The sequence below is a fragment of the Gossypium hirsutum genome, chromosome A05, assembly GCF_007990345.1.
Source record: "Gossypium hirsutum isolate 1008001.06 chromosome A05, Gossypium_hirsutum_v2.1, whole genome shotgun sequence".
Taxonomy (NCBI): domain Eukaryota; kingdom Viridiplantae; phylum Streptophyta; class Magnoliopsida; order Malvales; family Malvaceae; genus Gossypium; species Gossypium hirsutum.
The window spans coordinates 97,096,419-97,124,031 of NC_053428.1; the positions used below are offsets into that span (position 1 = coordinate 97,096,419).

Below are 27,613 nucleotides of genomic sequence, written 5' to 3' on the forward strand. Positions count from 1 at the left end.
ATAATTTTCTAACCAAATACTCAAAATCTTATTAGAAACCCAACTTTGTAAAAATTCTTATAAAATTGCAAAATTTATAACGCCAAAAAATAATTTTTTAAATTTTTTAAATAGTTATTATGATTTTTAATAATTATTTATGATTTTTTAACATATCTATTTATATAACAACATTTTATATAAATAATAAAATCTATAACATATAAATATATTTATATAACAAAATCTCTATTAATCCTCACACATAAAATAACTTATAATTGATTGATTTGACAAAACATTTCACTAAAATTTTTTATAGCTTACAACAAAGCTCCTCCTCTTTGGCGCATAAGAAGATCATTATTATTATGGGTGAGCAAAATTCGATTCGACTCCATAAAATAAAATAAAAATTAAATTTTGAGTTAAACGAATCGAGTTATTCAAATTAATCGAGTTATTCAAGTCAACTCAATTTTTTTTTCAAATTTCGAGTTTGAATTAAGTTTGATTTTCGAATTCGAATAACTCAAATAATTCGAATAAACCGAAAAATAAACTATAATATTTTACATTTTTACCCCAAACTCTCAAACTTTTTTATTTTTCCCCAAAACTTTTACTTCCTCCCACTTCCCCCCAAAACTTTTATTCCCCTCCATCCCCCACTTCTACCCCAAACTCATTCCCCTCCCCCCTTTTTTGAATATTCCCCCCTTAAAATTTTACTCCCTCAGCCTCCAAAACTTTTTATTTTACTTCTAAACTTTTACTTCTCACTCTTTATTCCCAAATCATAAATTAAAATCATTCAAAAAAATCTCTGAATCTAAATAGTAATAATTTTATTTATATCTACTATTTATATCATTAAATTAAATTTTATATTTTGTACTATTTATATTATTGAATTGTTTAATCATATTGAATCTTTATAAGTTTTTGTTAAAACTGAATTATTGATGATGTCATAAAGTATTCGTGTTAAAATTTTAAGTTGATGTCATAAAATATTCGTGCTAAGATTTTATGTTGGTATCAATTTCACATTTTAACTTTAAGATAATTTTTCTTAAAAAAATCACATTTTTTACATTTAATATATTTTTTTAATTTCAAAAAACATAGTGACAAGAAACAAAAGATAATTAAAGCAACTAAGCAAGTAAAGAAGCTAACCCTATAAAAGATTAATAAATAAATTATGAGGGGATGAAAGTTAATAACAAATTTGATTACAGTGGGCAAATTTGATTATGGTAGGTGACAGTGATTACAAGGACCCAAAATCATTTTTTTTATTTTAACTCGAATAAATATATCCGATTTGATTTGAATTTCATCTCACTCGACTCGATTCGAAAAAATTTCAAATCGAGTTAGGATGATGAAATAAGATTCGTTAACTTGATTAACTCAAAATTTTTTTTCATTCGATTCGATTTGATCGAATGCATATCCCTAATTATTATGATTTTATTTTATTTTTTCAATGATGATGGGTGGATAGGAGAGTCACTATTCCCCGATTTAAATAAATATGTTGTTTTTATAAAATAGTTAAGGATTTAGGCTGTTTTTTTTAAATTTACCGATATATGTTGATTTTGGAGATAGAAATGAAAACATGTTTTTAGGCTAACGGTAACTTTCCCCCAACGGTCACAATTCCAATGGCTACAATGCCCCAATAGCCATATTTTTTCCTATATAAATCCCTCCAAACTTCATTCTTTTCAATTCAAACTCAATTCTCAATTCTCAATTCTCTCGATAATTTTATTTTAGATCTTTCTTTGAATCCTATTCTTTTGATTTTATTTTATTCCTTATAACTTGTAAAATGACCAATCACCTTATGTGTTTGAATGACAAGCACATCTCCGATATTCGATTACAAATGGTAAGAAAATATTATTAAATTATTTAATTTTAATTAGTTAATTATAATGATGTTAACATTATTAATTTTTTATGTTTATATACTTAGGCTGAAAACCGAATTTTGGAGATGTACATACGCAATTTAAGCAAGAGTGCATCAGTTGTCATTTATGGACACTTGCGAAATATAGGATTCTTATACGTGGCTCACATGCTTGAGGGGACTAAAATGGATTCCCCACTTATCAGTACTTTGGTGGAAAGATGGAGATCAAAGACACACATTGTAACACCTCTTACCCGTATCTGTTGCCAGAATAGGGTACGAGGCATTACCGGAATTTACTGAACATTTTCAGATAATTCCAGATCATTTATTATTCATATATTTGAAAATAATCATAACGTCCTTCAATTGGGCCCTCGAAGCCCAAAACATACATTAAACATTCAATTCACATTCATGTCACATAAATATACAATTCAAACATTCAATAATTCAATTCAAGCTGCACAAACTTACTTCATTGCTTGTTCGTGTTTATAATTTCACTAATCCGAAATTTTTTCTTTTCCATGTTCAAGTCTCATATTTGAGCCGCCCGGATATTTATAAATAAATTTGATCATCATTTTTATTTATTTCATATTTTGATACATTCAATTAATGCTCTAGGAAAAATTACCATTTTACCCCTAAACTTTCGATTAATGACAATTTCATCCTTAGGCTCAGAAAAAAATAAAGTTCTTGTAATTTAATCCTTGTTTCGAGCCTAATTATTCTTATATATATTGATAACAGCCCATGAATTCTATAAAATAACAAAATTTTCAATAATTTCAACACTTTTCAATTTAATCCCTAAAACATGTTATCACCCGATCTTGATTTAAATTAATAATTTCATTCAATTTTGTAATTTAAATAATAAGATAATCCATTTGATACAATTTGGTCACTTCTGAAATTTTTACAAAATTGCCCATAAAGTTTTCCTTTTATTCAATTTAGTCCCTGAGCCTAAAATATGCAAATTAGCCATGCTAGCTAAATATTCATCTATGTTTCCTCCTCCTCCTCCTTTCCATTCCACATCCTTGATGTATATATCATGCTTATGAGTAACATTAATAATTTCACTATTAACTTATATGTATATTCAAAGCTATCCATCCATGTCATAGTCACTAAATTATTTTTATCTTAAGATACAAAACTCCAAATTAAGATCTACTAATTTTCCCTGAAACAAGACTCACATATCTTCTTACCATAAAATTTTAAGAAGTTTTGGTTTAACCAATAAGTACAGTTTATTCTTTAAATTTGGCATAATTGTAAAACAAGCCCTCAACCTTTGGAGGCTTTTGGATATATGCCCCTAACCTTCTTTTTTTTTGAAACCAGCCCTTAACATAAAGGATTTTTCAGACATCAACCCAGTTGAAACGGTAAATGTCAGTTGACCATTAGTCAACAGTCGGTCAAAAAATTTGGTCTACGTGGTGTTGCTGTTGACCTATGATGTGGTTCACATTAAAATAAATAAGCTGACGTGGCAAAAAATTAAACAAATTTAATAATCATAAAACCAAAAAAAACCCTAAATCCCCAAACCCCCAAAATTATTTTCCCAAATTCTAAAATCCCCAAATCGTGAAATTCCTTAAATCCCTAACCTCTGAAATCTTTCATTGAATCCCTAACAATCTTCAAGTCCCTAAATCTTCAAATACCTAAATCGATAGCATTCCGAAATCTTTTTGAAATCCCTAAAATTTTTACGAATCAAATCATTAAATCCCTAAAACTATTAGGAATGAAATCGTGAAATCCCTTAGAACCAAATTGTGAAATCCTTAATCTTTCCAAAAATTTTTATTTTTCTTCCTTGTCGTCTGAAATCATGGATTCACATAGTTCGAATAGTCAGCCTAAAGGTTGGGTAACGCATGGTTCGAAGAAAAAATCGTCATATGCAAATGTTGTTACTTCATCGTGGAAGGAGTATGCATACGATAGACCAGCAGTAAAATGTCACTGCAATAAGTTAGCTCCAAGAGACACTTCATGGAGCGATTTAAATTCGGGGAGGAGGTTTTATGGTTGTTCAGATTTTCGGGTAAGTAAAGAATTTTTATTTGCAAATTGAGCTTGAGCTCAATTTTGATGATTTTATAAATCTCAGTATTTGTTTTGTTTTCATTTTGGATTATTTCAATTTGGCTGAATTGGGATTTGTTTGTAGGATGGTGGTTGTGATTTCTTCAAGTAGTACGATGGGAAAATGTGTGACCGTGCGACTGAGTTACTGCGTCAATTGCCTGATAGTGAATGAAATCTTTTGAAGGATAATTTAGCACTTAGAAAGAATGCTATGGATTTGGTTGCATTTGATGGTAACCATAATGGTGGCAGTAGTGCTGTTGACATTGAGGTTGAAGGAGGTAGATCAATTTGTGGTGTTGAAGGAGAAGTAGCATTAAGGAAGAAAATGTTGACCATGAAGCAAAAAAATTAAAGTTATCAAGAAAGAGAAGTCAATGTATAAGATGTTATTTTCTTGCTCTATGTTATGTATTGTATGCATCACCATAGGTTTCTTTTTTGGCAGTACTGGTAAGAGGCATATGCAACTAGCAGTTGCAAATGTTGATTGAAAAATATTGGTTGTTTTTTATGTAATTTAACATTATGCTTGGAAGTAATGACCAATATTTGTTGTTTATGCCTAATTTAATTTAGCTTAATAAATAATGCAGTGAAAATAAACATAAGACTAAAAGGATAAATTTGATCATTTAAGCATATGATTTGGATAAATGTACTTTACAAAAGCCACTACAAGAGAACAGACTTTTAGCGGCTTTTTTTTTGGCCTTTAAGCGCCGCTAAAACTATTAGCGGTGTTTTCACAAGCGCTACAAAAAACGCCGCTATAGACGACGCCGCAAAATTTTGCGGCGCTTTTTTCACAAACGCCGCTAAAGACCATGACCTTTAGCGGCGCTTCTCCCGCAAACGCCGCTAAAGACCATAACCTTTAGCGACACTTTTTTTTACAAACGCCGCTACAGAACAAACCTTTAATGGCGCTTTTCTCACAAATGCCGCTAAAGAATGTAACCTTTAAAAATATACATTTTTATTAAATAATATTTATTTTCTATATTATATTTTATTTTTGAAACTTTAAACTATATACTTTTAAGGATAAATAAAAAATATTAATTAAATTAAATTTTCTATTAAAATTTTAACTTTAAAACTAAATATAAAAATTGATGAATTTAAATTTAGAATTTAAATATTATGTTTAAATAAATGGGCAATCTACCAGCAACAGAAAGATAATACAATTTATGAAAATTTATGTCGATGAGAATTTTTAGATAAATTTTAAGCACATTTACATTTATGGAAAGAAAGAAAAACAAAAAGCTCATACCAAATTCAAAGTAACAAAAATGGAAGAAAATGCCAAAGAATCAAAGGGAATGTCGCCCAATTCAAAGAGACAGCACTGAAGATTACATATGTCTGGTCCTGGTGAAACTTGGGGCTTCTTCAGCTTTGCCAAGAAGATTACATATGTCTGCTCCAAAAAAGACAGAGCGATGTTAGATACATAAACATCTTACATAAATGTACATGAGATACAGAAGTAAATTAAGGATGCTTATTCTAACTTGTCCAATAAGGGGAATATCCAGTTGTACAAAAGGGGAAATGACTTCCACTTCAACACCTGCCTCTTCCTATGTTTCCCTTATTGCCTCTTCCTATGTTTCTCTTACTAAGTTGAACGCAAAAATTAACTGAAAAAATTACAACAGCCGACTAATACATGCAGACATAGCCAGAAAAGTACCAACATTTCACCCCAGCCATACCTTCATTCTTAGTTTCTTGGCTCGCTTAGATATGTGATCTTGAGACAGCTCTCTGCTTTGCTGATCCTGATCATAACAAAATTGACAATTTTTTTAAAAGACCGTAGTTTTCAATTTTTGTTTGCCTTGCCTATGAGGATGACAATGAAGTTCAGCTTCATTCACAATGATACAACTTTCATCACCTCCTGTTTTATCTAATGGTGGAACTGTTCCACTTTCTTTCCTACCAACAGCACTCCCTGAGCTATCCATGGTCCAGTTATTGGATTGTCCTGCAAAGTTCACGACACGAATTATACCATACAACTTAGCAGAAACAGACAAAGATAAAAAAAAACTGGCATATATTACTTGTGTAAAATTTCCCAAGAATTTATATATTTAAAGCTGACTCAATGTATACATTTAAAGATGATAATACAATAGATGTAATAATTGAACAAGATACTATCTTACTGTAATATTTTTGTTATTTATTTTACATAATAAATATTTAAAACTATTTAATATGAAGCAATTTTTTCATTTTCACAAAACAATTTAGAAACTGGAAATTTTTTTTCTGGCCAAGATTTGTAAAACTTAGTGCTAGTAGGCAGATGTAGTAGCCTATGCATCGCATTTTTATTTTTGTTTTATTTCACTAGAATAATCTAATAGTTTATGACTTATTCCCTTCTATCCACTGCAATATTGCAATAAAGTACATTAGAAACTAGGATATTGGTAAAAGGCACACATAAGGTCTGGGGCTAGGCTTGGAGCTGAGGTGGGTACAAAATGAAAGCAATAATTCCATCCTCAAGAGTCCAAGCACGCAGAAATGTAATTTATTTTAACAAAATTATATGGCAAAAGGAAATAATGGCACGGTCTCAAAGTTTGATCATGCAACATGATAAAGTGTATGATTAGCAGCAGGTGGTGGGAATAAAGGCAACATGCTATGGGGATGTTTCATTGCAAACTAAGGAAAATAACTTATGTTTCTTCTTGGTGCAGTAAAGAGAACACCTCAGATTTGATTGAAGCTAACCTCAAGATGATCAGTAGTTATAAACAAATAAAAGAAGGATTTAGTCTGAATCATTTTCAAGACTTTATCAACTTTAAAAAATGCAAAGAAGTAATGCTCAAATTCCAATACTGAACTAATGAAACAAATACAGTTCACAAATTGATGCATAACATAGATTGAACTATTGAAAGGACTTGAACAAAGAATGTAACAACTAAGTAAACATAGTGGAGAATCACATAAGAAATTAAAAACCCAACATGCGGTACATATATCACAGCCACCAATCATAAACAAATTTAAATATACGGGACTCACCAAGATGCAATGCAACAATCGCAATTTAAATTGGTAAAACCAGTACTAGGAGGCTCTAACATAACAAAACCTGTAAAATTGAATACCTTACCCGATCATGGTATTCAACATAATAATCATGGCTGTACAAGCTATAGTAGTTCCTCTTCGATCTTCTAACAATAACATAAAACAGTATTTACTTACTTCGAGCATCCCATAGACGAACAATCTTATCACCAGATGCAGTTGCTATGAGATCAGCATGTTTAGGGTCCCAACATAGTTGATCCACACTATCAGTGTGTCCTTTCAATTCGATATCTTTAGCCTTTTCCTGCACCAGACATTAGAGAAAATCACTATTAACAACAGGGAATTTATTAAATTTCCAACATTCAAGACACAAACCAAATCAATTTCAGATAAATTGTGCAAAAGGAAACATGCTTTTGGAGAAGATACAATAAAAACGGATGTAAAAGACTAAGACGCCAGCTATCAAGGTATCTAAAAACTGCTTGTATTACTGTATGTGTATCCTAAAAGCAGTTACTTTACTTGAATGAATTTTGAGATTTTATCTTCTTACTTTTTCCATTAAAAAATCATAGTCCAATCGTTGATATCTTTAGTATTTTCCATCAAAATTTCTCATCAATATACTAATGCAATCATAGCAACCTCAGAAACAAGATTTTTTATATCCAAAAATAAGAAGATTTATTTTGAGTATCCTAAAAGCCTAAACAAAAGGATGCCCATGAGAACGAGTGCACGAAGACGCATCGCGAATCAAATCCCAATTCATTATTAGTGTTGTAATAAAAAAAACAACATTCAAAATACCCAAAAGAGAAAGAAACAATGAAAAACGAAGAAAATTAAAAAAAGAGGGGTGACAGCTTACATGACCGTGAGGCTCAATATGCCAAACTCGAGCGGTTTGATCGACGGAACTGGAAGCAAGCTTGGTGTCGGTGCAATTCCAGGCTACCGAATGCACCTTTGAGAAAGGATATCAAAATATTCTTCAATTAGGAGAGAAAGAGAAACAGGAAAAAGAATCCAAAAGAAAAAAATCTTACTTTCTTTTTGTGACGGTATAACGGTAGATCCCAATGGTGGCGCAGATGATTGAGGCGGCGTCGATGCTACTGCTACTTCTTTAGCCATTGATTTAAATGATTAACGGATTCAAGTTTAGAAAGTGAGGGAAAAGTGTAGCCGCTAGGGTTTTTTCTTTTTCTATTCGAGAAGTGAAGTAGAGAAGGTTACATAAACTCCATTGCTTCTTTGATCATTGCTTCTACTAATTTCAGGTGAAATTTTGGGATTTCTTTGGGGAGGGGGGAGGGAACCGATTTTGGGAAAAAGAAAGGAGGGAAAAAAAAAGAGATTTTAGGATTTCGGGGGGAAGGGGGAACCGATTTAGGGAAAAAGTTTTAAGGCATTTTGGGTAATAAAACGGCGCCGTTTTGTGTAAGATTTTTTGCGGTGTTTTTATAAAAAACGTCGCTATTGGTTATATTTTGTGGAGTTTTTTTTTAAAAACGCCGCAAAAAGTCATTTCCCTTTACACAAAATGGTGCCGTTTTGCTCTGCTAAAAATCTATTATTTTGTTTTAATATATATAAACTTTATCATTATCTCTTAAATAATTTAAACTATATTGATAATTTTAATATATTAAAACAAATATTATCATTTTTATAATTATATAAGAAATTAATTAATATATAAATTTAAAAATTAGTCATATACCCAAAAATAACTTTAAAATTATTTTAATTAATAGTATTTTATTTTTTTCCATTTTTGACATGTGTTTTTCTATATTTTTACTTTTAAAATTTTTCTCAATAAAATCCAAATGTTGCTTTAATTTTCCAACAATAAATCCTAAACCTAAACCCCAAACTATAAACTTATATCCTAAACCCTAAATATATATATTACAAGGGATAAAAGTAATTAAAAAAAATCTTATTACTTACCTAAACCCAAAAATAATTTGATTTTTTGTTATCTTATCAAAAATCCTAACTCTTAAACCTTAATAGCCTAACCCCTAAAACCATGAACAGTACTACGATCCTAACTGTAAAACAAAAAACCACAAACTCAAAACCATAAACTCTAAACCAAAAACAATAAACATTATATCATAAACCCTAAACCCTTAAACCATGGACATTAAACCTTAAATCTTGAATCATAAATTCTAAACCCCAAAATAATAAACATTATATCATAACCCCTATCCCCTGAACTCTAAACCATAAAACATAAACCATAAACCCTTAACCCCAACCCTTAAACCATAATTAGATATTTAATTATATGTATACACCTAAATTTTGATAAGGATACATATCAGAATTATATATGAATTTCGATTTAATGTGTAATTGTAGATGTGAAATTCTAATTGTGGTTTAAATGTATAATTGAAACTTTAATTTTGATTTAATCATACACATTTTAAAAAATAAATACATCAATATATTTTTATATTGAATAAATATAAATATTTATGTATGCAATATATAAATATAAAATGATGTTATATCAATAATTGTGTTCATAATTTATGCTTTTAGGATTTAACCTATTGCACACTAAACCATTGTTCATGTATACTTTTGGGATTTAACCCATTTTGATATATATATTTTTTAAAATAATAATTTATATTTATCTTATTTAGATTTATATTATAAAAAAAATCCAAAATACACAAGTTAAGTAGTTTACCATATTTACCTCTAAATTCCAAACCCCAAACCCCAAATCCTAAACTCTAAGCCCTAAACACTAAACCATAACCCATAAACTAAATTATTTTTTTGCGGCGTTTTTCCAAAAGCGCCGCTAAAACCTCGATCTATAGCGGCGTTTTTCCAAAAGCGCCGCTAAAACCTCGACCAATAGCGGCGTTTTTCCAAAAGCACCGCTATTGTTCAGTTTTTAGCGGCGTTTGGACCAAAAACACCGCTATTGCTCAGTTTTTTGTGGAGTTTTTATTGCAAACGCCGCTAATTTATAATATTTGTGGCGTTTTTTGTTCAAACGTCGCTAAAGCCCTATTTTCCTGTAGTGAGCATATGATTAGTCTATACAACATTCACCCTATACATCATCAACGCTATACCAGCCAAAAACCAAAATGTGAATGAGCTATACATAAACCAAAATGAAAACCAACATATTGGTTTTCAATACAACAAAATAACATTCAACAATGGGAAATTCCAAAACCAGAATGTTGTAGGCTCAAAATGTAACTACCATCTTTTGTTCCAAAGCCAAAATGTTGTAGGCAAAATACCTTACACAGTACTTTTTAGATCACGAGCTGTCACGAGATGGTTCTGTTAAATAGAAAACATATACAACATAAGTTCGAAAGCAAGTTATTATAGTGAATCACAAGACAAACAACATAAGTCATTCAAAATAAAACAACGATGATTTACTCGTATTTCCTGCAACTGATTCTTGTGTTCCCAGATGGTCGAGAGGAGCCTTTCGCTTGTTATTTCGCAACTTGGGTGTTGAAGAAGTTTGTCCAGTACCATCTTGGCATGAAGCTGTCGTCATGCTCCTTGTGGTTCTACTAGACTACAAGAGCATTTTATATTAATATTAACATTGTATAAAATAACTCATATCAATAGTAAAAGGAAGAAACATACTGCAAAAAATGGAAGATTTCCCTTAGATTTATCTAAGGTAGTTGACCTTTTAATGGAAGATTTCCCTTTTTGTTTAGGTGGTTGGGCATCTTGCTACAAAAAATTAAACATAATCATTGGTTAAACAAAATTAAAAAAATTTTAAAATAAAAAATGTACTCAATATTTATAACTAAAGAACAACACTGTACCTGTTTCGAATTTATGCAAGACGGCTTATTATGGCCATGTTGGCCACATTGAGTACATGTCATGAGTAGACCTTTCCTACTCAAATGACCAGGCTTCAATTTTTTGGGTTCATCTTTAGCCATCCTCTTATTCTTTTTGGGCCTCCCAGGCATCTTCCTTTCAATAGGAGGTAGCACAGGCTGAATACCAGCTTTTTCCCAATCATGTGGCCCATTTATGGGCTGTATTGGAAAAGAGTAAGCTTTCTTATAGGTATCAATGTGATAATATTCATGTAGATATTCATCTGGTTGAAGCCCTAGGTGATACATGGCAGCACATGCATGGGAACACGGAATCCCACTTATTTGCCAACTTCTACAACTACATATCCTTTGACTTAGATCCACTGTATACTGATAACTTCCTTTCCTCAACTCACATCCATTTTCACCATTCCATATCAGTTGCCACTCTACACAGTCCTTCTTGTTGGCATCAAACTTAGCTTTCACCAATGGACCATAATTTTGCTTCCATCCATTACATAACTTCCTTTTTTGTACTATCCTAGTCATCATCTTGGTCCTAATATCCTCAAGCATTCTGATAATGCTTTTGAACCTAGCTTCGACAATACTTGAATTGAATGCTTCACACAAATTGTTATCAACTATATCTGATTTACAAGTAGTCCCCAAAAATGCCCTAGTCCACGTCTTTGGAGACTTTTTCATCAAATTATCGTAAACATCCTTATCTTTCTTCTCCAGTGCTGAACATAGATCCTCCCACTCCCTCTCAGTCGTGCACTTTGCAATCTGCCAGAAATCACACTCATAAGATTTCCCTAACTTCCTCCCTGACCAATTTGTAAACACGTGCCTCGCACAATTCCTATGCTCTATGTAACACCCCTTACCCGTATCCAAGGCCGGAACAGAGTACGAGGCATTACCAGACTTAACAATACACATAGACGAAAACGGGGCCATAAAATTTCATTTAATTCAAAACTTTTCAAACACATGCATAACAAACAAAGCTAACTATATCATCACATCAAAACGTAGGACATGGCACGATTAATTAAACTTATAAACCATAATGGATAAGGACCACATCTCATGATCATATACGATAACTCCATGCAGACTGATACGTAAGGTCAAAATCATAATAAAAATACATATCACAAACCAACTTCCTATACATGCCACTCACTTGATATTTCTAATATTTGAATTAATTTTCCCAAAATGATAGTTTGATAGTGTGATTTTGCCTCCGACGATCTCCAACCCCGAGCCGACCTGCCAATACTAAAGAAATGGAAAGGATGGGTAAGCTTTACGCTTAGTAAGTTCATATGAAAATAATAAGCAATTACTACCATGCTTTTCAAGATAAAACACTATAATTGTACAATTACACATATTCAGGTTAAGATGTGTTATCGAGTTACAGTTACTAAATCATTCATATCTGAAGCTACAAAACTCTAAATTTAGTTTCGTTAATTTTCCTTGAAACTAGATTCATATATATTTCTTCCAAAAAATTTACAGAATTTTTGGTTTAGCCAATTAGTACAGTTTATTAGTTAAAGTCTCCCTTGTTTCAGAGTATGACTACTCTGACCTCTGTGCACTACGAACCAAATTTATCCCTCTACAGAATTCCAACAACCATGCAGTTTGTTTCCCTTAAAAATAGACTCAATAAGGAATCCATCCATGTAAGGTATGACTCTTAATAACTTTTTTACAATTTATGGTGAATTTATAAATTCAGAACAGGGAATCTCGAATTCATTCAGACTCTGTTTCACAAGAATTCAAACATCACACAATATAGAATTATTTTACTTCCCCTGTTTCTTTCATGTGAAAATAGACTCATTAAGCTTTATTTTCATATATCATTTGCATTTTTATTCAACTTCCACAATTTTTAGTGAATTTTCAAAGTCATGCAACTGCTGCTGTCCAACACTGTTTTACCACTAAAATTCATTCTTACATAATTCCACTTAATCCATTTTGTCTGTAACACCCCGCACCAGAGACCGCTTCCGGAGTCGGACACGAGGGGTTAATGGCATAAACCACTCATTTTCACAGTCCATTTTAAAAATTTCCAGGCAGTTGGCTAACTGCGTCACTGTCACTTTAAAAATCATATCCTGAGTTCCAAAACTGTAAAATCAGTTTCGTAATTTTTTCCTAAAACTAGACTCATATTTCCATCTACATATTTTTTTCTAGAATTTTTGGTTGGGCCAATTAGTACAGTTTATTAGTTAAAGTCTCCCCTGTTACAGGGTGCGACTACACTGACCTTCATGCATTACGACCTGGATATCTCCCTGTACAGGGCTTCAATACTGATGCCGTTTGTTTCTATAGAAACTAGACTCAAAAAGGAATCTATAAATATATGGCATGACTTCTAAATATCTCTGGTTAATTTATAATGAATTTACAAAGTCAGATCAAGGGATCCAGAAACCGTTCTGGCCCTGTCTCACGAAAACTTTAACATCTCATAATATACTGTTCATATTAACGTTTCGTTACTTTCCTATGAAAATAGATTCATTAAGGTTCGATTACATAATTTATTCACTATTTAATTCCATTCCTACTATTTTTAGTGATTTTTCACATCCACATCACTGCTGCTGCCAGCATCTATTTTTAAGGTAAACTTTACCTATTTCATGATCCTTCCTGGATCAACTAGAGTTTGTCATACATATATCAAAAGTGATCATGAATAACCATTTCCATGGCGAACCGTTGCCAACATTTCCATACCTCTCGACGGACAACATACAAACGATTATAATGCTATGATCAAAGTATATTTAAGCCATTTCGCATGGCTATCCAAATTTACACAATACCGAAGGGTTCATGACCAACAACAAAAGGGTGGTCCTATACATGCCATTTCAAAGTTCAACCAAAAGTATACCAAAAGGAGCTTTGATAGTGTGGGCGACTTCGACTTCAAAATCCCGAGTCCGATAGCTGAAGAACCAAAATCTATAAAACAGAGAATCAAAGAAACGGAGTAAGCATTAAATGCTTAGTAAGTTTTGAGTAAAGAATTTAGACACAAACAAAGTATAGCATTCATGTAGCTAAACAGATAATTTCATATGCACAAATTTTCAATATCATACTTACTTCACATTACCAACCCTTATATTCATACACAAAGATCAACTTAGCCAAAGGCCGGTAGCTCATTTATCAACTGAGCGAATACTTATTTGTAAGGGCTCAACTAATTCAAAGCACATACGAAACCTACCTCAATGTTGGGATGTTACAAGCGTATTAACTGAAATTTTTACAGCAAGATCGTTCATTCCCGAATCATGTACCTTCGGAATTTAACCGGATATAGCTACTCGTTCAAATGCCTTTGGGACATAGCCCGGTTATAGTAACTCGCACAAATGCCTTCGGGACTTAACCCAGATTTAGTAACTCGCACCAATGCCTTCGGGCTTAGCCCGGAATTAGTAACTCGCACAAATGCCTTCGGATCTTAGTCCGGATATGGTCACTTAGCACAAAGCCTTCGGGACTTAGCCCGGACATCATTCGAATAACCATGCACATTTAACAATAAATCATGACACATTCGTATTTCATTTTCATTAGCAAAACTCAAACACAAGACACTTATCACTCTTGCAATTTCGGCTCAATAGCCACACACAAAGAGCATGATTTTGATTTGCTTAAAACATGATCTAATCAAATCATAATTTAAGCTCTATTACTCAAGAACTTACCTTGGATGTTGTCGAACGATTTCGATGGCTATTCGACCACTTTTTCCTTCCCTTTATCGGATTTAGATCCCCTTTGCTCTTGAGCTTAATTAAACAAATAAATTGATTTAATCATTTGAGCATCAAAAAGAGGAACACAAGGCACTTAGCCCATATTTATACATTAGACATTAAAGTCACATACATGTGAAATCATGCATCAACTCAACATATTAACCCACACTCCCTTTTAGCCGATTGTCCTAACCAAGATAAAGGCATCAATATGCTTGCCTCTAACCGAATGCATGCAACACTAATCTTCTCATGTGGCCGAGTATGCATGTATATGTTGAGGCCAATTATATGCTTAATACTTCCCACAAGTATGGTTACTTGTATTGGTTATATACCGTTTCGTTTCAAATTCAAAACTCGGCTAATACGCATTTATACACTAGTAATCAAATACTAACATTTTGCATTTTATCTTACTACCATTTCACATCTACTTTCTACCATGGCCGAATGCATCAAGACACCATTTACCCTTGCAAGGCATAAATTTCATCATCAAAACTAACAAGCTTATAATCCCATGACCGAAACCTCTAACAACACCAATTAAAATACTTCATGGGTTTGAGGTAAAACCAAGAAAGAAACTCATGAATATCGAGATATAAGCACTAACATTGTTCATCTAGATTTAGCATGACACAACATCCATCACCCTTATATTTACCATAGCCAAAAACCTTACTCATTCCAAAAATTCAAATTTCAACTTGGTCACAAAAATAACTTGATATCTCACCAACACAACATCAACACCAAGCAAGAATGATGCATCCATGGCCGAGTGTCATTTCCATCACATAGCAAGATTTAGACCATGGGCTAGGTAGAACTCAAGCTAACAACTAAAACATGCATGCATCTCATGGAACATCATCAAACATACCTTAGCCTAGTTACATGCATGGCCGAACCTCTTCAACCTTTCTTCTTCCTTCCTCCTTAAAATTTTCGGCCAAGGATGAACCAAAGGATGAACACTTTTTTTTCTTTCCTTCAACTCACGGCAATGGGGGGACAATCACACATATCCTTTCTTTTTTTTTTTTGTTTCTCATCCTACTAACACTAATATTTTATTGCCCATGCTCTTTATTTATTAATCCTTACATAATGCATTACCCCAACATGTTTATGACATGTTTTTAGCCATAACATCTTGTCCACCCATGCTCATGGCTGGCCACTACATATTAGGGGGGGAAAATTGACATGCAAGTCCTCCCTTTTGATTACATGCACTATTAGGTCCTTGTAGATTAGCCTATTACATTTCAAAAATGTCACCCATAAGTCCTTTTGACTAAATTCACATGCAATTTACTAAATCAAAGCCTAAAACTTTCACACATTCATAATCACATATTTTAGACAATAAATATCACATTCAAATAATTTGGTGACTCGGTTTAGCGGTCCCGAAACCGCTTTCCGACTAGGGTCACTTTAGGGCTGTCACAACTCTCCCCCACTTAAGAAATTTTCGTCCCCGAAAATCTTACCGGTAAATAGGTTTGGGTATCGCTCTTTCATAGAGTTCTCGGATTCCCAAGTAGCTTCTTCGATCCCGTGTTTGAGCCATAACACTTTCACTATCGGAACCCTTTTGTTTCACAACTCTTTCACTTCACGAGCTAGGATACGAACCGGTTCTTCCTCATAACTCATATCGGCTTGAATTTCGACCTCGGAGGGGTTTATTACGTGCGAAGGATCGGATCTGTAACGTCGAAGCATCGAAACATGAAAAACGTTGTGGATTCTTTCGAGTTCAGGGGGTAAAAGCAACCTATATGCAACTGGGCCAACTCGTTCGGAGATCTCATACGGCCCAATGAATCTCGGACTCAATTTGCCCTTACGGCCAAATCTGAGTATCTTTTTCCAAGGCGAGACCTTAAGAAACACTTTGTCTCCCACTTGATACTCAATATCTCTTCGTTTTAAATCCGCATACGACTTCTGACGATCTGATGCTGCCTTCAGACTTTCACAAATTATTCTTACTTTCTGTTTAGCATCTTTAATCAAATCCACTCCGAAAATTTTACTTTCACCGAGCTCGGTCCAAAACAATGGTGTACAGCATTTACGCCCGTACAAGGCCTCGTAAGGTGCCATCTTAATACTTGATTGAAAACTATTGTTGTAAGCGAATTCAATCAAAGGTAAATACCGTTCCCATGAACCACTAAACTCGAGGATGCAACATCTCAACATATCCTCAAGTATCTGAATTATCCGCTCGGATTGACCATCGGTTGTGGATGAAAAGCGGTGCTAAAATACAGCTTGGTACCCAAAGCTTCTTGCAATTTCTTCTAAAATCGCGAGGTGAATCTCGGATCTCTATCCGACACGATAGAAATAGGTACCCCGTGTAATCTCACAATCTGAGAAATATACAATTCAGCTAGTTTATCCAATGAAAAATCCGTACGTACGGGGATAAAGTGAGCCGACTTAGTCAGTCTATCCACAACAACCCAAATCGCATCTTTCTTACTTGCCGATACTGGCAACCCAGATACGAAATCCATCGTGACTCGATCCCATTTCCATTCAGGTACCATGATTGGCTGGAGTAAACCCGTAGGCACTTGATGTTCCGCCTTTACTTGCTGACATATTAAACACTTCGAAACAAAATCGGAAATGTCTCGTTTCATACCATGCCACCAAAACTGGCGTCTCAGATCGTTGTACATTTTCGTACTCCCCGGGTGAATTGACATTCGGCTACAATGGGCTTCGTTCAGAATCATCAAAATGAGTTCTGAATTTCTTGGAACACACAACCGACTTCTGAACCTCAAACAATCGTCATCATCAATTTGAAATTCGGATTCCATATTCGGAACACATCCAGCCCGTTTTGCAACCAATTCATCGTCGACTTTCTGAGCTTCACGAATTTGATGAATCAATAATGGTTTGGCCTTTAATTTAGCTACTAACACATTGTCGGGTAGAACAGACAAGTGTACATTCATCGCTCGTAAAGCAAACAATGATTTCCGGCTTAAGGCGTCCGCAACCACATTAGCCTTTCCCGGGTGGTAATCAATGACAAGCTCATAATCTTTCAACAACTCAAGCCAACGTCTTTGTCGCAGATTTAAGTCTCTTTGAGTCATCAAATATTTGAGACTTTTGTGATCCGAAAATACATGGCACTTCTCACCAAATAAGTAATGTCGCCATATTTTCAAGGCGAATATGATGACAGCTAATTCGAGATCATGGGTCGGATAATTTTTCTCATGTGGCTTTAATTGTCTCGACGCATAGGTCACAACTCGACCTTCTTGCATCAACACACAACCTAACCCAAGTAGGGAGACGTCACTATAGATGACAAACTCTTTGCCTGATTCGGGCTGTACTAAAATTGGGGCTTCAGTCAAATAAGTTTTCAGTTGATCAAAACTTTTCTGACATTTTTCCGTCCATTCGAACTTAATATCTTTTTGAAGTAGCTTCGTCATGGGTGTGGCTATCATCGAGAAACCTTTTACAAACCGTCGGTAGTAACCGGCGAGTCCCAAAAAGCTCCGAACCTCAGTAATATTTCTCGGAGGCTTCCAGTTAAGTATGGCTGAAATTTTGCTCGGGTCAACTCGAATACCCGATGCAGATACCACATGGCCCAAGAAGCTAACCTCTCTTAACCAGAACTCACACTTACTGAACTTAGCATATAACTGTTTATCCCGTAAAATTTGCAACACTAATCTCAGGTGCTCAGCATGTTCGGTCTCATCTCTTCAATAGACCAAGATGTCGTCAATGAACACAACTACGAACTGGTCCAAATACTGTCTGAAGATCCGATTCATCAAATCCATAAATACCGCAAGGGCATTAGTGAGCCCAAACGGCATCACTAAGAACTCGTAGTGGCCATATCTCGTTCTGAAAGCAGTTTTGGGTATATCCGAATCTTGAATTCGCAACTGGTAATAACCCGATCTCAAATCTATCTTTAAAAACACTGAGGCTCCCTTTAGTTGATCAAACAAATCATCAATACGCGGTAACGGATATTTATTCTTTATCGTCATTTTATTCAGCTGACGATAGTCAATGCACAACCTCATGGTTCCGTCTTTCTTTTTCACAAACAATACTGGTGCACCCCAAGGTGAGAAACTTGGTTGAGCGAAACCTCTATCCGTCAACTCTTGCAACTGAGCTTTCAATTCTTTTAACTCGGTTGGTGCCATACGATACGGAGCTATCGAAATTGGCGTAGTTCCAGGTACAAGCTCAATACCAAACTCTACCTCCCGAACAGGTGGTAAACCTGATAATTTTTCAGGAAAAACATCCGGGTATTCACAAACCACCGGCACAGATTCGGGTTTCTTTTCTAATTCTTTGTCATCAAGTACATACGCGAGGTATGCTTCGCACCCTTTTCTTACATATTTCTGGGCCAACATTGCTGATATTACAGTTGGCAACCCCTTTAAGTCCTTAGACTCAACTCGGATTATCTCGTTATTTGCGCACCTCAAATCAATAGTCTTGCTTTTGCAATTCACTACCGCATCATGCACGGTCAACCAATCCAAACCAAGAATAACATCAAATTCATCAAACGGCAAAAGCATCAAGTCCACCGGAAAACAGGAATCTCGAATTACTAGAGGGCATTTCTTACACACTTTGTCGACAAGCACGTAACGACCCAAGGGATTTGACACCCGAATTACGAACTCAGTAGACTCAATAGGTAAAGTCTTACTGGATGCTAAGGTTTCGCATATATACGAATGAGTAGAACCAGGGTCAATCAAAGCAATCACATTAGTATCAAAGAGAGTAAAAGTACCGGTAATAACATCTGGCGAGGAAGCATCCTCGCGTGCGCGTATAGCATAAGCCCTAGCAGGAGCACGAGCCTCAGATCTGGTCGCAGCATCTCTAAATCCTCTCTGACCACCACTAGCATTTCCCGTGTTTCTAGATGGTCTACCTCGAGCAGTGGTAGCACTCGGTTTCCCACTCTGATTTACATTCTGTTCAGACAATCTCGGGCAATCTTTGATAAAGTGGTCAACTGACCCGCACTTGTAGCAGGAGCGGTCATGGAATCTACAACTTCCAGAATGCCATTTGCCACAATACTGGAACTCCGTTCTATCTCGACGATCATTTCCCACACTGGCGACCGAAGTGACTCGTGCACTCGAAAGGGGTCGATCGCAATCTCGTCTAGAAAAGCCCGAAGTGTCTCTAGACCGGCCTAAGCCATCTCTAAATTTCTTCGATGACTGTGGGAAGGGCTTCCCCGAAGACCTCTTACGAAACTCCCTTGCTCCCGCCTTAGCTTTTCTTTTCTCCATACTGAGCTCCTCGGCTTTGCAAGCTCGCTCGACAAGTGCCACAAATTCTCGGATTTCCAAAATGCCAAATACAGCTTTATATCAACATTCAATCCATCCTCGAAACGTTTACACATTACGGCTTCTGAGGAAATGCATTCTCGTGCGTACCGGCTAAGCCTTACAAAATTTCGTTCATAGTCGGTAACCGACATGGAACCTTGTTTAAGTTCAAGAAATTCCTTCCGTTTTTGATCCATAAATCTCTGACTGATATACTTTTTCCGAAACTCGATTTGGAAAATCTCCCAAGTTACTTGCTCTCTAGGCACAACAGAAGTCAACGTATTCCACCAATAGTAGGCAGAATCACGTAGCAAGGAGATAGCACACTTTAGGCACTCATCGGGTGTGCAAGATAGCTCATCGAGTACCCGAATAGTGTTGTCCAACCAAAATTCAGCTTGCTCGGCATCATCACTATCCGTAGCCTTAAATTCAGTAGCCCCATGTTTTCGAATTCTATCAACTAGGGGCTTATTTGACCTTATTTTGTCAGATACCGGAGGTATGGTAGGTGCGGGGGTTGTGTTTGTCGGGAATGGAGGTTGTGGAACAACCGTATTAGTTCAAATGTATTGGTTGAACCAATCATTCATCACGCTATAGAAAGCTTGTCTAGCTTCATCATTCGGATTACTAGCATTAGGTTGAGAGTCCGCCGGCGCTGTCCCTAGTGCGGGAGCAGGCGCTACTCTCTCAAGATCATCAGCTACCGCTCGGTCGGGATCGGGATCCATTACTATAAATAAACACATTTCAATTGTCAGAAATCACCACACTATCAAATAAATCACATAATGGCATGTATAGTTAGACCCAACGTATTACGGTAGTCCTAGAATCGACTAAACCGTCGCTCTGATACCAATTTAATTGTAACACCCCGCACCCGAGACCGTTGATGGAGTCGGACACGAGGGGTTAACGGCTTAAACCACTCATTTTCACAGTCCATTTTAAAAATTTCCAGGCAGTTGGCTAACTGCGTCACTGTCACTTTAAAAATCATATATTGAGTTCCAAAACTCGAAAATCAGTTTCGTAATTTTTCCCTGAAACTAGACTCATATTTCCACCTACAGATTTTTTTCTAGAATTTTTTGTTGGGCCAATTAGTACAGTTTATTAGTTAAATTCTCCCCTGTTACAGGGTGCGACTACACTGACCTTTATGCATTACGACCTAGATATCTCCCTGTACAAGGATTCAATACTGATGCCGTTTCTTTCTATAGAAACTAGACTCAAAAAGGAATCTATACATATATGGCATGAATTCTAAATGTCTCTGGTTAATTTATAATGAATTTCCAAAGTCAGATCAAGGGATCCAGAAACCGTTCTGGCCCTGTCTCACGAAAACTTTAACATCTCATAATATACTGTTCATATTAAGATTTCGTTACTTTCTTATGAAAATAGATTCATCAAGGTTAGATTACATAATTTATTCACTATTTAATTCCATTCCTACTATTTTTAGTGATTTTTCACATCCACATCACTGCTGCTGCCAGCATCTATTTTTAAGGTAAACTTTACCTATTTCATGATCCTTCATGGATCAACTAGAGTTTGTCATACATATATCAAAAGTGATCATGAATAACCATTTCCATGGTTAACCGTTGCCAACATTTCCATACCTCTCGACGGACAACATACAAAACGATTATAATGCTATGATCAAAGTATATTTAAGCCATTTTCGCATGGCTATCCAAATTTACACAATACCGAAGGGTTCATGACCAACAACAAAAGGGTGGTCCTATACATGCCATTTCAAAGTTCAACCAAAAGTATACCAAAAGGAGCTTTGATAGTGTGGACGACTTCGAATTCAAAATCCCGAGTCCGATAGCTGAAGAACCAAAATCTATAAAACAGAGAATCAAAGAAACGGAGTAAGCATTAAATGCTTAGTAAGTTTTGAGCAAAGAATTTAGACACAACCAAAGTATAGCATTCATGTAGCTAAACAGATAATTTCATATGCACAAATTTTCAATATCATACTTACTTCACATTACCAACCCTTATATTCATACACAAAGATCAACTTAGCCAAAGGCCGGTAGCCCATTTATCAACTGAGCGAATACTTATTTGTAAGGGCTCAACTAATTCAAAGCACATACGAAACGTACCTCAATGTTGGGATGTTACAAGCGTATTTACTGAAATTTTTATAGCAAGATCGTTCATTCCCGAATCACGTACCTTCGGAATTTAACCGGATATAGCTACTCGTTCAAATGCCTTCGGGACATGGCCCGGTTATAGTAACTCGCACAAATGCCTTCGGGACTTAACCCAGATTTAGTAACTCGCACCAATGCCTTCGGGCTTAGCCCGGAATTAGTAACTCGCACAAATGCCTTCGGATCTTAGTCCGGATATGGTCACTTAGCACAAAGCCTTCGGGACGTAGCCCGGACATCATTCGAATAACCATGCACATTTAACAATAAATCATGACACATTCGTATTTCATTTTCATTAGCAAAACTCAAACACAAGACACTTATCACTCCTGCAATTTCGGCTCAATAGCCACACACAAAGAGCATGATTTTGATTTGCTTAAAACATGATCTAATCAAATCATAATTTAAGCTCTATTACTCAAGAACTTACCTCGGATGTTGTCGAACGATTTCGATGGCTATTCGACCACTTTTTCCTTCCCTTTATCGGATTTAGATCCCCTTTGCTCTTGAGCTTAATTAAACAAATAAATTGATTTAATCATTTGAGCATCAAAAAGAGGAACACAAGGCACTTAGCCCATATTTATACATTAGACATTAAAGTCACATACATGTGAAATCATGCATCAACTCAACATATTAACCCACACTCCCTCTTAGCCGATTGTCCTAACCAAGATAAAGGCATCAATATTCTTGCCTCTAACCGAATGCATGCAACACTAATCTTCTCATGTGGCCGAGTATGCATGTATATGTTGAGGCCAATTATATGCTTAATACTTCCCACAAGTATGGTTACTTGTATTGGTTATATACCGTTTCGTTTCAAATTCAAAACTCGGCTAATACGCATTTATACACTAGTAATCAAATACTAACATTTTGCATTTTATCTTACTACCATTTCACATCTACTTTCTACCATGGCCGAATGCATCAAGACACCATTTACCCTTGCAAGGCATAAATTTCATCATCAAAACTAACAAGCTTATAATCCCATGACCGAAACCTCTAACAACACCAATTAAAATACTTCATGGGTTTGAGGTAAAACCAAGAAAGAAACTCATGAATATCGAGATATAAGCACTAACATTGTTCATCTAGATTTAGCATGACACAACATCCATCACCCTTATATTTACCATAGCCGAAAACCTTACTCATTCCGAAAATTCAAATTTCAACTTGGTCACAAAAATAACTTGATATCTCACCAACACAACATCAACACCAAGCAAGAATGATGCATCCATGGCCGAGTGTCATTTCCATCACATAGCAAGATTTAGACCATGGGCTAGGTAGAACTCAAGCTAACAACTAAAACATGCATGCATCTCATGGAACATCATCAAACATACCTTAGCCTAGTTACATGCATGGCCGAACCTCTTCAACCTTTCTTCTTCCTTCCTCCTTAAAATTTTCGGCCAAGGATGAACCAAAGGATGAACACTTTTTTTTTCTTTCCTTCAACTCACGGCAATGGGGGGACAATCACACACATCCTTTCTTTTTTTTTTTGTTTCTCATCCTACTAACACTAATATTTTATTGCCCATGCTCTTTATTTTATTAATCCTTACATAATGCATTACCCCAACATGTTTATGACATGTTTTTAGCCATAACATCTTGTCCACCCATGCTCATGGCCGGCCACTACATATTAGGGGGGAAAATTGACATGCAAGTCCTCCCTTTTGATTACATGCACTATTAGGTCCTTGTAGATTAGCCTATCACATTTCAAAAATGTCACCCATAAGTCTTTTGACTAAATTCACATGCAATTTACTAAATCGAAGCCTAAAACTTTCACACATTCATAATCACAAATTTTAGACAATAAATATCACATTCAAATAATTTGGTGACTCGGTTTAGCGGTCCCGAAACCGCTTTCCGACTAGTGTCACTTTAGGGCTGTCACAACTCTCCTCCACTTAAGAAATTTTCGTCCCCGAAAATCTTACCGGTAAATAGGTTTGGGTATCGCTCTTTCATAGAGTTCTCGGGTTCCCAAGTAGCTTCTTCGATCCCGTGTTTGAGCCATAACACTTTCACTATCGGAACCCTTTTGTTTCGCAACTCTTTCACTTCACGAGCTAGGATACGAATCGGTTCTTCCTCATAACTCATATCGGCTTGAATTTCGACCTCGGAGGGGTTTATTACGTGCGAAGGATCGGATCTGTAACGTTGAAGCATCGAAACATGAAAAACGTTGTGGATTCTTTCGAGTTCAGGGGGTAAAAGCAACCTATATGCAACTGGGCCAACTCGTTCGGAGATCTCATACGGCTCAATGAATCTCGGAATCAATTTGCCCTTACGGCCAAATCTGAGTATCTTTTTCCAAGGCGAGACCTTAAGAAACACTTTGTCTCCCACTTGATACTCAATATCTCTTAGTTTTAAATCCGCATACGACTTCTGACGATCTGATGCTGCCTTCAGACTTTCACAAATTATTCTTACTTTCTGTTCAGCATCTTTAATCAAATCCACTCCGAAAATTTTACTTTCACCGAGCTCGGTCCAAAACAATGGTGTACAGCATTTACGCCCGTACAAGGCCTCGTAAGGTGCCATCTTAATACTTGATTGAAAACTATTGTTGTAAGCGAATTCAATCAAAGGTAAATACCGTTCCCAATTAACCACTAAACTCGAGGATGCAACATCTCAACATATCCTCAAGTATCTGAATTATCCGCTCGGATTGACCATCGGTTGTGGATGAAAAGCGGTGCTAAAATGCAGCTTGGTACCCAAAGCTTGGTACCCCTAAACTTTTGCATATTTGCACTTTTGCCCTAGGGTTCGGAAATTACACTTCATCCTATTTTCTTATGTTTTATGACACTGATCATTTTTCCCTTCTATGGCAACATCAAATTCTCACTCTAACATGTACTTATGACTATTAGATATTTTTACCGATTAAGCCATTTCGCTCGTTTTCACTTAAAACCGAGTAGCATAAGTTGTCTAACATAATTTAAAACCTCATATTCTATCATGAAACACGAAAATATACAAATTTCACCTATGGGTATTTTTCCAAATATGAACCCTAGGTTGAATTATTGCTAGCATAAGCTAAATCAAGTTACCGGGACTCTAAAAACGTAAAAATCATTAAAAACGAGGCTAGAACGGACTTACAATCGAGCTTGGAAGCTTGGAAACCCTAGCCATGGAGTCTCCCTTGGTATACACGTCCATGGTGAAGAAGATAAGCAAAATTGGCTTTTAATTTTGTATTTTAATTCATTTTACCCCTAAATGACCAAAATGCCCTTACTACTAAACTTTCCAAAAATTCCATTCATGTCCAATATTTGTCCATAAACTTTGAAATTGGTAAAATTTCTATTTAAGACCTCCTAATTAATATTTCAAAGCAATTTCATACTAGAAACTTCTAGAATACAAGTTTTGCAACTTATTCAATTTAGTCCCTAACTTCAAATTAAGCACTTTATGCATAGAATTTCTTCACGAAATTTTCACACAATCATGCAATCATATCATAGACCTCAAAATAATCATAAAATAATTATTTCTATCTCGAATTTGTGGTCATGAAACTACTATTCCGATTAGGCTCTAATTCGGGATATTACACTCCACCCTTGGTAGTATGTCAGAAATTGCAATCTCAAGGCCCTAAGTCAAATTAATGAACGAGATAGATTGTTAGAAAATTTTAGTTAAATACAAATAACAGATTAAAAAAACAATATCAAGCTTAAAATTGCATATTTACTAACCTTTTGTTGGTCACTGAAAATTGTGTACCCATACCCATCTTCCAAGCCCAAATCAGTTGATAGGAGACTGAGAAACCAACCCCATGAATCAGTGCACTCCACTTCAACCACAGCCCATGCAATAGGGAACATTTGGTTGTTTGCGTCTCTTCCAACAGCTGTGAGAAATTCACTCTTAAATGGGCCTTTTAGGAAGCAACCATCTAATCCAATGAGTGGCCTACACCCCACTTTCCAGCCTCTCTTTAGTGCATCAAAGCACACATAATACCTCTTAAAATGTGGAAGGGAGTCTGCTGTCACCCTTTGAACAACCATTTTTATTGTGCTTCCTGGCATCTTTGACTTTAACTCATGAGCATAGTCCCATAGCAAACCAAATTCATCCTTATGATTCCCAGCCATTTTCTCATTCACTATTTTCTTCGCTCTATAACAACAGTCAATGGTCACATTTACATGCATCTCAGAAGCACATCTTCTTTGGATTTCCCTCAGCTTCATCTTAGGATGATCCTTGATAGTTGCTTCAAAATGTTGGGCAATCATAGCAGCAGTCACCATTTTGTTCTTAAAACTAATCGAACAATGGTGCTCATCTTGAAACGTCTTTATTTGCAAGTATTTCGCAACAGGACTGTAGCTAGCCCTAATTCTCCATGGATAGTTAGGGGAAGCAATGCACCTCACAAAAACCCTTTTCGGTTCATTCTTAATGTCTTCTACTGTAATGCCCCCGTACCCGAGACCATCACCGGAGTCGAGCCCGAGGTGTTAACGAACTTAATTCATTAATTAAACAGCTCAAACAATTTATTTTAGAATTTCCAAACAAGTTGGCTAACTGCGTCACAGTCGCTAAAAAATCCATACCTCGAGTTATGAAACTCGAAATCCAATTCTGTAAATTTTCCCTAAAAATAGACTCATATATCTACTTATAATTTTTTTCTAGAATTTTTTGTTAGGCCAGTTAGTACAGTTTATTAGTTAAAGTCTCCCCTGTTTCAGGGTTCAGCTACTCTGACCCCTGTGTATTACGGATCAGATATATCCCTATCCATAGTCTCAATGACTATACCGTTTGTTTCTCACAAAACTAGACTCAATAAGTATTTCATACATTAAGGTACAACTCCTAATTGTTTTTGTACAATTTATGGTGAATTTTTAAATTTAGAACAGGGGATTCAGAAATTGCTCTGACCCTGTTTCACCAAAACGTAAATATTTCATAAAATACAACTCTTTTACCTATTTTGTTTCTTCTACATGAAAATAGATTCATTAATATTAAATTCCATATTTTATTCATCATCTAATTCTATCTCTACTATTTTTAGTGATTTTTCAAACTCACGTCACTGCTGCTGTGTGATTCTGTTTTATAACCAGTTTCA

General features: G+C 35.4%; 1 protein-coding gene and 1 long non-coding RNA gene across 5 annotated transcripts; both read right to left on the reverse strand.

Annotated features, from left to right (window-relative positions):
* Nucleotides 1-5,204: 5,204 nt before the first annotated feature.
* LOC107959874 (uncharacterized) lies at nucleotides 5,205-8,509 on the reverse strand. Of its 4 annotated transcripts, none has more exons than XR_001700996.2 (5): nucleotides 8,170-8,509; nucleotides 7,992-8,087; nucleotides 7,289-7,418; nucleotides 5,764-6,038; nucleotides 5,205-5,465 (listed from the first exon to the last, which is right to left on the reverse strand). It is a non-coding gene; the product is annotated as an uncharacterized lncRNA (long non-coding RNA). The 4 variants fall into 4 exon arrangements; XR_005927333.1 differs by having other exon boundaries at nucleotides 7,103-7,418; XR_005927334.1 differs by having other exon boundaries at nucleotides 7,194-7,418; nucleotides 8,170-8,489.
* Nucleotides 8,510-10,433: 1,924 nt separating this feature from the next.
* Nucleotides 10,434-26,777, reverse strand: LOC121228973 (uncharacterized). Its single transcript, XM_041112025.1, has 5 exons — nucleotides 26,214-26,777; nucleotides 10,972-11,772; nucleotides 10,781-10,873; nucleotides 10,562-10,706; nucleotides 10,434-10,456 (listed from the first exon to the last, which is right to left on the reverse strand). The coding sequence occupies exons 1-5, from the start codon at nucleotides 26,775-26,777 to the stop codon at nucleotides 10,434-10,436; spliced, it is 1,626 nt and encodes a 541-aa protein (XP_040967959.1).
* Between the last annotated feature and the right edge of the window lie 836 nt (nucleotides 26,778-27,613).

What these genes read in the sequence shown, in the direction of transcription:
- LOC121228973 (XM_041112025.1), bottom strand. Translation starts at nt 26,777, where the DNA reads ATGGTGACTGCTGCTATGATTGCCCAACATTTTGAAGCAACTATCAAG. An exon ending in TTTTCAGTGACCAACAAAAG is followed by an intron (nt 11,773 to 26,213) that starts GTTAGTAAATAT and finishes GATTTCTGGCAG; the next exon opens with ATTGCAAAGTGCACGACTGA. An exon ending in ATCAGTTGCAGGAAATACGA is followed by an intron (nt 10,457 to 10,561) that starts GTAAATCATCGT and finishes TCTATTTAACAG; the next exon opens with AACCATCTCGTGACAGCTCG.